The sequence below is a fragment of the Tachyglossus aculeatus genome, chromosome 12 (genome assembly GCF_015852505.1).
Source record: "Tachyglossus aculeatus isolate mTacAcu1 chromosome 12, mTacAcu1.pri, whole genome shotgun sequence".
NCBI lineage: Eukaryota > Metazoa > Chordata > Mammalia > Monotremata > Tachyglossidae > Tachyglossus > Tachyglossus aculeatus.
The window spans coordinates 38140861-38154082 of NC_052077.1; the positions used below are offsets into that span (position 1 = coordinate 38140861).

Below are 13222 nucleotides of genomic sequence, written 5' to 3' on the forward strand. Positions count from 1 at the left end.
CCCCTAAGCCATGGCGCTTCTACAGTGCTTGATACATAGTAAGCGCTTAACAAATATCATGATCGTTATCATTAAGACAAATACATCTCTAGCCTCTCCGAAAGCGATAGGTCAAATCGATTGGTTTCCTAGCTCTCCTCAGTCCAAAACGCTCGCTGAAATGGCAAGACTTGGGTCACCGCGGGCCAACTGACGAATACCAAGGCTGGGTGGCTCTAGCCCACCCAGGTACTCAGAGAAGGGAGCCAATAACGCAGCTCGGACTAATAATAAGTACACAAAGTACACAAGTGTGTTTATTACATGTCGCAAGCACTTGGTTCTACATTTCAAAAACGCCACCTTCAAGCTGTTGGCACATTTATGTACAAAACAGATTAATCGTAATGCCTGCTACAAAGCATTCTTTGTGAAAATACAAACTCTAATACCGGAGAAAAGCCCAAAGCATCAACGTTACATGAGTTTAAAAGACAGTTTTAAAAATCATCACCAACCGTTGGACACAGAACTGAAACACTACGCTATAGAATCCAAAAAAAAGGTTCATAGTTCTCTTTGCAGACCTGTAATACTGCACATTAACAGAAAACTGTTGACCCAGAAAGACAGTCTAAGTGTAAAAAACCCAAAACAAATCAAACTAGAACTACTGAATGCATAACCATGCCACAAAGAACTCTAGTAATACCCCCTAGCTACTGCGAGAAGTTTTAAAAATGGTGGCTTTTGCAGGATGAATTTTTATACAAAGATGTTGACCCAAGAGCCTTTCTTTGAAATGCACTTACACTGAGAAAGATTTTCGCAACGGCCCAATAAGTGCACAGACCTGTCTAGGATTCTGAACGCTGACAAAAATGTCTTGTCAGGCTGCATTGATTTAAAAGACACTATACAGCATTCTTGTAGCATTAGAAATAGGCAAAGGGAAACGAAAAATGACAATGGTAAAACAAACACCAAATTTGGTCCAGTAATACTGATTGTTTTTTGTTGCTTTTTTTTTTTTTTAATCTTAGGTTTCTTCCTCTGGTACGGGCTTTTAAAAAGATCCCCATTCTTATTCCACTGTTTCAAAATAAAGATTAAAATATATTACTACACATCCAAACAATATCAGCCCACAGTGGCTTTTCACCTCACTTTGAACATAGCACAGGGAAACTGAGAGATGGTGGAAAGCTGCAAGCTAAGCTATGATTACATTTATGGAAGCCGTTTTTCATATATAATATACAGTTTAGGTATAGGTTACGGAGGTGCAATCTGTTAAAATGTTTAAAGCAGGTAAAAAGACTTCTAAGGGGAAGGGGGGAGACTGTTTTTGATTGATCACTTTTCTCAATGTCGTTACGTCCCCATACGGATAGCCCCTCTTCAGTTTAGCCACCGGTCAAATCACAAAGAGAGCATTGTGCGGCCACCTAGGAGTAGCTAAATCGGTTACGTCGTTCTCCGCGCTATACGTCTCGAAGAGTGTTACAACCTGAAAAAGTGACCACGCGTTAGCACCTGTCTACATGCTCACAACGGAAACAGGAATCGTCACCGATAAAACCTTGAAAGAGAGAAATATCCTATAAGTACATTGAGAAGAAGACGACGTTAACAGTGATAAGAAGCACTTTTTTCTTTTTTTTTTTTTTTTCTTTTTTTACCTACTGTTACAAATTTAGAAATTGCACCTTGGATTGTTCAAAACACCGCCCGGGGCTGTCGGCGAAGATGGTCTCTGGCCCACTGGCAAGATTTCCAAATTTCAAGGAAAGTCATCAATACGTCCTGCCTGTATTTTGTACACCCTGTGTACAGTGATCCCTTTGAAGTATACCTGTAGTTGAAAGTCGTTACCGAAATCACAACGGAAAAGTATAAAAAGGCTATTATTTTACTTTCAAAAACATATAGGAAACGATGCATAAGGTATTATGCGTGACCCATAAGGAGTGGTTAAAAAAAAATGACTCTCTCATGCGAATGGGAGTTAGTATCCTGGATCTAAGTGGAGGGGTTAACCGGAGAGGATTTCAGGTTGGTCTGCAGAGGGGAATACAATCACAAAAACGATTAGCGGACTCAAGAGATCGAGGGCTAAAAAGAGTTGAAGTCGGGCAACCGACGGGGCGCCTTGGCTACCCGTCGGGAGAAACGCTCTCCTTTCGCTCGAGCGTGGGAGAGGGGAAGGGAAGAGGGGGAACGATAAAGCATTCGGATGACCAGAAGGAAGGGGAAGGGGGAGAGGAAAGGGAAGGGAAGGGTCTTCCTTATGTGTAGGCGTTAAGCCGCTCTTTGGAGCGGGTGGAGTGAATGTCGTGCAGCTCCTGCTCCTCCTTCGACTTGATGTCCTCGTATTTCTGCATCCGGCAGGCGTCCTTCACGTAGGCCCAGTTGGCAGACAGGACCATAAGGTAGTGAACCTGTCGGGGATCAAGCGATAGGTGGTTCATCAAGTGATCAAGCCATAGGTGGAAGCAGCGTGGCTCAGTGGAAAGAGCCCGGGCTTTGGAGTCAGAGGTCATGGGTACAAATCCTGGCTCTGCCAATTGTCAGCTGTGTGACCTTGGGCAAGTCACTTAACTTCTCTGTGCCTCAGTTCCCTCATCTGTAAGACAGGGATCAAGACTGTGAGCCCCACGAGGGACAATCTGATCCTTTGTAACCTGAACAGTGCTTTGCACATAGTAAGCACTTAATAAGTGCCATTATTATTATTATTATTATTATTATTATTATTATTATCAAGGCCAACAAGCCCGAGCCACGGTCGCTCTCCTCTACACCGTAAGCTCGTTGTGGAAAGGAAATGTGTCTGTTCTATTGTAATAATAATAATAATGATGATGGTATCTGTTAAGCGCTTACTATATGCCAAGCACTGTTCTAAGTGCCAGGGGGATACAAGGAGATCAGGTTGTCCCACGTGGGGCTCACAATCTGAATCCCCATTTCACAGATGAGGTAACCGAGGCCCAGAGAAGTGAAGCGACTTGCCCAAAGTCACACAGCTGACAATTGGCGGAGCTGGGATTAGAACCCATGACCTCTGACTCCAATGCCTGGGCTCTTTCCACTGAGCCATGCTGCTTCTCTTTGCATTCTCATTGAATTGTATTCTCCCAAGCGCTTAGTACTGTGCTCTGCACATGGTAAGAGATCAATAAGAGCTCAGAGCTTAGAACAGTGCTTTGCACATAGTGAGCGCTTAACAAATACCAACATCATCAATAAATACGTCCGAATTGAATGGAATTGTCCCAAATGCGGGTGGCAGGGAGGCAGAGCAGGAGATGTCTCATTAGCCAGTCAGTCAGTCAGTCAGTCGTATTTTTCGAGCGCTTACTGTGTGCACAGCGCTGTACTAGATGCTTGGGAGAGTATCCCAGCTCCGCCAACTGTCCGCTGTGTGACTTTGAGCAAGTCACTTAACTTCTCTGTGCCTCAGTTACCTCATCTGTAAAATGGGGATTAAAACTGTGAGCCCCCCGTGGGACAACCTGAACTCCTTGTAACCTCCCCAGCGCTTAGAACAGCGCTTTGTACATAGTAAGCATTTAACAAAAACCATCATTATTATTATTATTACCACATAACAGTGTAACAGACACATTCTCTGCCCACAATGAACTTACAGTTTAGAGGGGGAGACAGACATGAATACGACTAAGTAAAATGACAGATCTGGACTTAAGCTCTGTATGTCTGGGAGGGGGGATGAATAAAGGGAGCAAGTCATGGAGACGCAAAAGGGATTGGGAGAAGTGGAAAGAAAGGCTTAGTCAGGGAAGTTCTCTTGGAAGAGATGGGCTTTTGAAGCGGGGTAGAGTGATTGTCTGTTGGATATGACAGACAACTGGTGTGTTGGCTTGGCCCAAACTAAATACCTAGCACAAAGCAGATTGGCGTCCACAGCTTAGCCAGGCCGCGTCAACAACCATCTCTCCACGGATGACTCTCAAACCTATTTCCAGCCCTGACCTCTCTCCTCCTCTGCAATCTTCCATTTCCTCTCGGCCTCCATGACATCTCTTATTGGATGTCCCGCTGAAACCTCGAACTTCACACACCCCAAACTGAACTTCTCCCAAACCTACCTCTCCAGCCCCAACCTCTCTCCTTCTCTGCTGTATCGCATTTCCTCTCTGCCTTCAGAACATCTCTTCTTGGTTGTCCCGCTGAATTTTCTTACATCCAAAACCGAACTTCTTGTCTTCCCACCCAAACCCTGTTCTCCCCAAGACTTTCCCTTCTCTGACAGCACCATTTAGTCATATTTATTGAGCACTTATTGTGTGTAGAGTACTGTACTAAGTGCTTGCAACAATAAGAGACACATTTCCCTGCCCACAATGAACCCACAGTCTTAACGGGGGGGGGGGGGGGCGGTGACAGACATCACTATAAACCAATTTTCATATATTTATGTAAGTGCCATGGGGCTGGGAGTGGGGAATAACAGAGGGAGCAAGTCAGGGTGATGTAGAAAGGAGTGGGAGAAGAGGAAAGTCAGGGCTTAGTCTGGGAAGGCCTCTTGGAGGAGATGGGCCTTCAATAAGGCTTTGAAGGAGAGGCGAGTCATTGTCGGTCGCGTTTGAGGAGGGAGAGCTTTCCGGGCCATGGCAGCGAGATAGGGGAGATCGAGGTAGGGTGAGAAGGTTAGCACTAGAAGATTGAAGCTGATGGGCTGGTTGAAGAAGTAGAGTAGTGAGATGAGGAAGGAGGGGACAAGGTGGTGGAGTGGTTTAAAGCCAACGGTGAGGAGCTTTTGTTTGCTGTGGAGGTGGATGTGCAACCACTGGAGTTTCTGGCCGAGCAAGGTGAGACGTCCTGATCATTTGTAGAAAAATGATCCGGGCAGCAGAGTGAAGTATGGATTGGAGTGAGTCAAGACAGGAGGCTGGGAGGTCAGCAAGGAGACCAACGCAGTCATTCCCCACATCCTCCCTGTTTCGCAAAGCAACAACCTTCGCGTTGTCTTCGACTCATCTCTCTCATTGAACCCGCACATTCACTGGGTCACCAAATCCTGTCAGCTTTTCCTTCCTAAAATCTCTTCTTCCTCCCCATCCAAGCTGCCAACCTAGCTAGTCCAAACACAACCCCCTCGACAACTGCATCAGTTGTATCCTATGGGCCCAAGCACTTAATACAGTGCTCTGCTCACAGTAATCACTCAATGAGTAGCATTGAGTGATTGAATGATTTGTCCTTCCATAGGTCTCACCCAGAAAAACCCCTCGGTGGGCACTTCACAGTGTGCTGTGCCCCTGCTTACCCACTTGTTTGTTGCAATCCGAGCCCCAGCAGAAACACAATTGCCAGGGACAAGGCAGTGTAACAAGTTTGGGCCAACAACCTACACTGGCAACTATCTGTTCCTCCAACCAAGTTTCCAGGCCTGACCTCTCAGGACCGTGGCTCAGCTGTCCTTCTCGAGTGGGGAATCTAAAAATAGAATCAGAAGATTAACTTCCAGGTGTTAGGAGATTTTTCCCTTTAACCCCCCACTAAGGAGATCCAGAGAGCCAAGCTTCTTTACAGCACAGCTGGTTCTGAAAGATGTTGTTACACAGAGGCTCTTGGTACAGAAGATTTCTTGAGGCATATCACTGCACTCAGCATTCTTAATTTGGTTGGATAAAGATTTTGTTCAAAAAGGACTGCATCTAACAGAAGGATGCTGAATGAGGTAGACAGAGCGTCCAGTGTCTTCTACATGACAGTAAATAATAGCAATCAAAGGTAAAAGATAAGATGTGATAATATCACTGGAATCATTATTATGGTCTTTATTATGGAGAAGGCTTTCTGAGGGCATAGTACTATACTAAGCACTGGGAAAGTACACAATAAGCAAGAGACCTGTTCCCTACCCACAAATAAATGTAAGATACACTCTAAGGGGAGGACAGAAGGGAAAAAAATAAAATGTTTCCCAACAGTGGGAGCAGATAATTACTCTCCCCTATTTTAAAGCCTTACTGAAGGCACACCTCTTCCAGGAGACCTTCTCTAAGCCCTCCCTTTCCTCTTCTCCCAATCCCTTCTGTATCGTCTTGATTTGCTCTCTTTATTCTTCCCCGCTCCCAGCCCCACAGCATATTAGGTACATATCTGTAATTCCTTTTTTTATATTATTCTCTGTCTCTCCCACTCTAGACTGTAAGCTCATTTTGGGCAGGGAATGTGTCCGTTTATTGTTGTATTGCACTCTCCCAAGCACATAATACAATAAGTGCTTAATAAATGAGACTGAATGAATGATTGAATGAAAATGGTCAAAAATAGAATAGCATGAAGATGCTAGAATGAACAGAACAGAGTAATTGAAGGTAAAAATGAGTATATTTTAGGTTGTGATAGACAAATAGGCTGACAGATAGCAAATGGATAAAACTGACCTCTCTCCCCACCTTTCCATGTGCTTTTACTGTTTGAGGAAACCTTTTGGGTTTGGTAGGAAGAATGGGAGGGGAAGAATCCATGATCCCAGCTGCTTTCTTTACATTCTGTCACCACTACCTCCTCTTGGAAAGAACTGCTCATCCGTTCTCCAAGGGAGTACCAGAGAAAGTCAACTGGGATCTTTTTCCTCTCCAAACATCCTTTTGAGGGGGAGGCCCGGTTAATCAAAGGGGAGCTGGCCCAGTTCCACATTTGGAACAAACTGTTCTGATGTTCTTGCTGTGGTGTCTGGATGGCTCCTTTTCGCCCATCCCTCTTTCCTTGGGTATCCGACCTCTGCTCTCTAGTTTGGGAGCCCAGGATGAGCACAGCCTGAATCTGGATCCAAGATCACATAGCGTCCTCCCTCAGGACTTTGTCCAGGGCTCTACGCACTGTTCTTGAGGGCAGGGAATGTCCCTCACTCTACTGTAGTACTAGTTATAATAACTGTGCTCTTTTGAGTACCTACTATAGGCCAAGCACTGTTCTTCGTGCTGAGCATACACATCTACCAAGGCCAGACTAATCCTTAGCCATTTTTCTACATTTCTCTGTTTCTCCACTCAACAAGAACCTCCAGGGGTTGCCATATCAAACAGAAACCACTTACCATTAGCTTTAAAGCCCTCAATGGCCTGGCCTTCCCCTAACTTTACCTCACTGATTTTCTACTGCAATCCAGCATGCTCACTCAGCTCCCCTAATATCACCCTTCTCACAGTACTTTGTTCTCATCTATCTCACAGCCAACCTCTCATCCACATCCCGAGTGTGGCTCAGTGGAAAAGAGCACGGACTTTGGAGTCAGAGCTAATGGGTTCAAATCCCGGTTCTGCCAATTGTCAGCTGTGTGACTTTGGGCACGTCACTTCACTTCTCTATGCCTCAGTTACCTCATCTGTAAAATGGGGATTAAAGACTGTGAGCCCCCCGTGGGACAACCGATCACCTTGTAACCTCCCCAATGCTTAGAACAGTGCTTTGCACATAGTAAGCACTTAATAAATGTCATCATTATTATTATTATTACCCTTCATGTCCAACAGATGATCACTCTCTTCACCTTCAAAGCCTTATTAAAATCTAATCTCCTCCAAGAGGCCTTCCCTGACTAAAACCTCATTTCTCCTACTCCTTCTCCTTTCTACATTGCCCTTGCACTGGGATTTGCACACTTTTGGCAACCTACTCTCAACCCCAGAGCACTTCTGTACACACCCATAATTGATTTATTTACAATAATATCTGTCTCTCCCCTTTATAGACTGTAAGCTCCTTGTGGGCAGGGAACGTGTCTACCAATACTGTATACTGTACTCTCCTATGTGCTTAGTGTGGTGCTCTACACACAGTGAGCACTCAATAAATATAATTGATTGATTGATTATCCACCCAGGGCTCATATTTTAAGGGGGTGGGAGAACAGATATTTAATCCCTATTTTATGCTTTCCTCAGTGCTGAATTCAGTCAGTCAGCCAGTCAATTATATTTATTGAGCACTTACTGTGTATAGAGCACTGTACTAAACGCTTGGAAGAGTTAAATAAAACAATAAACAGACACATTCATAAATACTATTGATTAATTGTAAACACTTAACGGTTGTTATTTTTGTTACTGGTAATAATGTTACTATTACTACTACTACTACTACTGCTAAAAATAAAAAGCACCTATTACGTGCCAACCATTATACTAAGCACTGGGGTGGATGTAAGATACTCTGCTCAACCACTACTGATAAAAATAAAAAAGCACTTATTACGTGCCAAGCATTAAACTAAGCACTGGGGTGGATGTAAGATACTCTGCTCAACCACTACTGATAAAACTAAAAAGCACCTATTATGTGCCAAGCATTATACTAAGCACTGAGGTGGATGTAAGATACTCTGCTCAACCACAGTCGGTGTCACATGTCGGCCTTACAGTCCAAGGAGGAGGGAGAACAGGCATTGAGTCCTCATTTTACAGATGAGGAAACTGAGGTAGCTAAGTGACTGGCCCTAGGTCACACAGAAGACAGGTGGCAGAGCCTAAATTAGAACTCAGGTCCACTGATATGTTGTGTTCCGTGGACCGAGGGTTGGTGTGCTTTGGAGCTGAAGGACAAGATGGTTGATTCCACTAGCATGGGAAGGAGCTGTGGGTTTCACAGGTGAGGGAATGTTTGTGCTGTCACCCCTCAGGGCTCTGGGGTTTGGCCCAACTCCACCCCATTTTTCCTCCCTGCCTCCTGGCAGATTTCCAGTCTCCTTAGGGCCGCCCTGGAGGAACAATCCACGTTTCCCAGTCCGGCCCCCTAAAGCAGAGGAATCTTGGATTTTTGAATCACTCCAGACCCCAACACAGTAGTAGGCCTAAGAAATCCTGCCCCGCATTAAAAGCATTGGCAATTAAACTGTCACAAAACCCGATTATGTGAGCACGACATCCGCTCCCAACATAGACACTGTGGGAGGCCTACTCTAATGGCTTTTTCCATAGAGTCCGAACATTCATCTCTCTAGCTGCTCTGAAAATACCTCCACGTTTCACAGGAGCAATTAGCCAACACGGCTAAGCGCCTTCCTCGATACCGTCGGGGAGGGTGGTGGTGAAGCAGAGAAACGACTCCGCGGTTTTTGGAGGGGCGAGGGGGAAACGGTCGCCCACGTCCCAGAGAATGGCATCAGCCTCCGCGTTTGGCTTTGCTCCTGACCGTTCATGGAGGGGGGATGCCTGGCCTTACCATAGCGATGACCGCGGCTCCGGCCCCGGATAGCGCCACGATGAACAGGTGGAATGTCATGTTCAGCTGCAGAAGGGACCAAAGAGACACAGAGGAGGATTGGCAACGGGAAAGGAAGACTGACAAGCCTGACTGGCTATTTTCCCAGTGAGTCAGGGAGTTCTCTAAACCCCGGAGTTACCGATCGTTAGCATAATTACATCATCAAGCCGGAGAGGAGCATTCGGGTAATTATCATTATTGTCATAAAGACTCAATGATTATTATGTTTTTTCATGGTGATTTTCTACAGTTCTCTCTCACCCTCTCTCAAACATTGGATTTTGGGATAAACCCAATCAAAGCCTTTTTTTAAATGGTATTTATTAAAAGCTTACCATGTGCCGAGCTCTGTATTAGGTACAGGAGTAGATACAAGATCATCCGATGGGGTTCACAGTCTTAAACTCCATTTTACAGATGAAGTAACTCAGGCACAGAGAAGTGAAATGACTTGCCTAAGGTCACAGAGCAGACACTTGATTGAATTGCTTTGATGGTATTGTATAATAATAATGATAGCATTTATTAAGCGCTTACCATGTGAAAGCACTGTTCCAAGCGCTGGGGAGGTTACAAGGTGATGAGGTTGTCCCCTGGGGGGCTCACAGTCTTAATCCCCATTTTCCAGATGAAGGAACTGAGGCCCAGAGAAGTGAAGTGACCTGCCCAAAGTCACACAGCTGACCAGTGGCGGAGCCGGGATTTGAACCCATGACCTCTGGCTCCAAAGCCCATGCTCTTTCCACTGAGCCACGCTGCTTCGCTGTGGTATTTGTTAAGTGCTTACTATGTGCCAAGCACTATTCTAAGTGCTAGGGAAGATACGAGGTTATCAATTTGGACACAGTCCCAGTCCAACGCGGGGCTCACAGTAGCAAAATCCTCATTTTACAGATGAGGGAACTGAGGCCCAGAGAAGTGAAGTGACTTGCCCAAGGTCACACAGCAGACCAGTGGTGGGGCCGAATTTGAACCCACGACCTCTGACTCCCAAGCCCCTGCTCTCCCCACTAGGACATGTTCTCACTTTTGTATTCCCTCCAGCACAACCACACAAGGAAGCCCACTTGTAGGCAGAAAGGGAAGGAGTGGAAACTTGCACATATGATCCCATCTTTGAGGAAATCTCATCTCCCCACTCTGCCTTTCATTCCATCTCTCCATTGCAGACGGCAGTGCGATGTGCATCGCGAGAAAAATGTCTCAGGAATATGTTTATGCATTTGACAAAGGCAAATTCGCTCACCTCAGTGGATTCACACATCCGCAGGAAATTTTCTGACATGGTGCAAATCTTCTTCTCCTCTCCAATTGTCACGATTCCTATAAGAAGGAAGCATTCAATGGATTTAGATTCCACCGTGTTAAATGGCTCCGAGGAAAAAAGCGTCTTTGGGAGAATGAATTGAACCGCGTCCCTTTTTTTATTATTATAATTGTTATGTTTGGTAAGAGCTTACTATAGAACAATGGGAAATAATGGTTTCTCTGTTATATCATCTGTAAAATGGAGATTGAGACTGTGAGCCCCATGAAGGAGAGGGACTGTGTCCATCTTGATTAGCTTGCATCTATCCTAGCCCTTAGTACAGTGCCTTTTAGACTGTGAGCCCACTGTTGGGTAGGGACTGTCTCTATATGTTGCCAACTTGTACTTCCCAAGCGCTTAGTACAGTGCTCTGCACACAGTAAGCGCTCAATAAATACGATTGATGATGACGATGATGCCTGGCACAAAGTAAGTGCTTAAGAAATACTGTAAATAAAAAAAATTCTGTCTCTGCCATCTTTTTTAAGCCCCTCCTTGCAATCTTCCTGGGTCAGTTGGCAATACATTTGGAACAGTGGCTGAAAAAACCTCAAGCCATTTTCACACAAATCCAACTCTCATTTGTACTCTCCCGAGCACTTAGTACAGTGCTCTGCACACAGTGAGCGCTCAATAAGTACGACTGACTGACTCACTTGATTGAATCTGCCGGCTGGACACTCCGATATTGGAAGATCCGGAAGCAAATGGACCCCAATCTCTCTCTCTTCTTGGGTCAAACTGTTAGGCTGCAGTCAGAAGCCAAAATGACTCATGGAGTGAAAAGCAACTTCTAGAGACCTTGAAGAGTAACTTACCCAGAGGAGGGTGAAATACTTTGTTGATAGTGATAGTGGCTGACATCAATAAGGGAAGACATGGAGCCGTTGCTTCTCTCCAATGTAGTTCATGATTGGATTACTTATGGTTGAAAGGGCTTGTTAATGGCCCATGTTGGTGAGGAAATTAGTTATCAGTTTCCTGAAAATGAGCTTTCCCTTCTTGTAGAGTAAGATCTTTCCCTCAGATGTCTCTGCTGGTACAATAAGTTCTATAATTATCACCTCAAGTACCTACTGACATATTCGCTGGCAATAACAACGATGACCGCGATATTTGTTAAGCACATATTACTTGTCAACCACCATACTAAGCACTGAGATAGATTCAGGACACAGTCCCTGCCCCATATGGGGTTCGCTGTCCAAGGTGGAGGGAGAAGAGATATTGAATCCTCATTTTGTGTCTGAGGAAACTGAAACACAGAGAAGTTGAGTGCCCAGCTAGGGCACGGAGCTGGCAAGTGATGCAGACTGGATTAGAACCCAGGTCTCCTGGCTACCAGTACAGAGCTCTTTCCATTAGGCCATACTGCTCGGTGCAGAAGGAAGAGGTAGAGGATATCACCTAGGGAGAGAGAAATTAACTGGAAAGGGTGGATGTGGAGACATTGTGAGGAAGAGCCTAAAAGGATGAATCAGAAGGAGGAGACTTTATGAATCGGAAGGAGGAGGAGATTTGGGGCCAAACCCCAACAGAAAGGAGGGAATTGAAGTGGCAAGCAGGAAGGAGGGGGCATTCAGGATGTGTTCAAGGCACGATGGGAAAACTAAGATCTGTAGAAGGGGGCCAGATTGTCAGAGTCGGAGTTGGAGAGGTTCGCTTTGACTACACAGACTGCAGATAATCAGAAGACCTCAGTCCTGACCTCAGGTCCCTCACTTTCATTCATTCATTCAACTGCATTTATTGAGCGCTTACTGTGTGTAGAGCACTGTACCAAGCACTTGGAAAGTACAATCCAGCAATAAAGACAGACAATCCCTGCCCACACCGGGTTTATATTCTAGAAGGCAGGGGAGACGGAAATCAAAAACAAGTAAAACGGGCATCGATCTAAATGAATAGAATTATAGATATATACACATCCTTGGGCAAGACATTATACTTCTCTATTTCCTCATCTATGAAATGGGAAATTCCAGTCTTCCCTTCCCCTCTAGACTATAAGTTCGTTATGGGCAGGAAACATTTGGATTAGTATGGCCCCTGCGCAAGGATGACACACAAATTCGTGAAGTGTTCCATATTTTTTCAAAGCCCTACTGGGAGCTCACCTCCTCCAGGAGGCCTTCCCAGAATGAGACCCCTTTTTCCTCTCCTCCTCCCCATCCCCCCGCACCCTACGTCCTTCCCCTCCCCACAGCATCTGTATATATGATTGTACAGATTTATTATTCTATTTTACTTGTACATATTGACTATTCTATTTATTTTGTCAACGATGTGCATCTAGCTTTATTCTATTTATTCTGATGACTTGACAACTGACCACATGTTTTGTTTTGTTGTCTGTCTCCCCCTTCTAGACTGTGAGACCGTTGTTGGGTAGGGACCATCTCTATATGTTGCCAACTTGTACTTCCCAGGTGCTTAGTACAGTGCTCTGCACACAGTTAGCACTCAATAAATACGATTGAATGAATGAATGAACATTTCTGCTATTTCTGTTAGAGTGTATTCTCCCAAGAGCTTAGAACGGTGCTCTGCCCACAATAAGCGCTCAATAAATACCACTGATCATTTAGATTGTTTAGTACCGTGCAGTACAGGGACCGTGTCTAACCTGATTATCTCGTATCTACCCAAAAGAGTAGAGTGCGTGGCACATTGTAAGCACTTATCAAATAC

The 13222-nt window shown here is 45.0% G+C and overlaps 1 protein-coding gene and 1 pseudogene across 3 annotated transcripts in view; one reads left to right on the plus strand and one right to left on the minus strand.

Annotated features, from left to right (window-relative positions):
* Positions 1 to 264: 264 nt before the first annotated feature.
* The window catches only part of GPM6A (glycoprotein M6A), a 242107-nt gene continuing 229149 nt past the window's right edge, over positions 265 to 13222 (minus strand). For all 3 annotated transcript variants that reach the window (XM_038755161.1, XM_038755159.1, XM_038755160.1), the window contains exons 5-7: positions 10469 to 10545; positions 9181 to 9246; positions 265 to 2420 (exon numbers count right to left, since the gene is read on the minus strand). In XM_038755161.1, coding sequence (XP_038611089.1) covers positions 2268 to 2420; positions 9181 to 9246; positions 10469 to 10545 — 296 coding nt within the window. In that variant the 3' untranslated portion in view covers positions 265 to 2267. The remainder of the gene's footprint in view (positions 2421 to 9180; positions 9247 to 10468; positions 10546 to 13222) is intronic.
* Positions 12536 to 12625, plus strand: LOC119935959 (annotated as a pseudogene).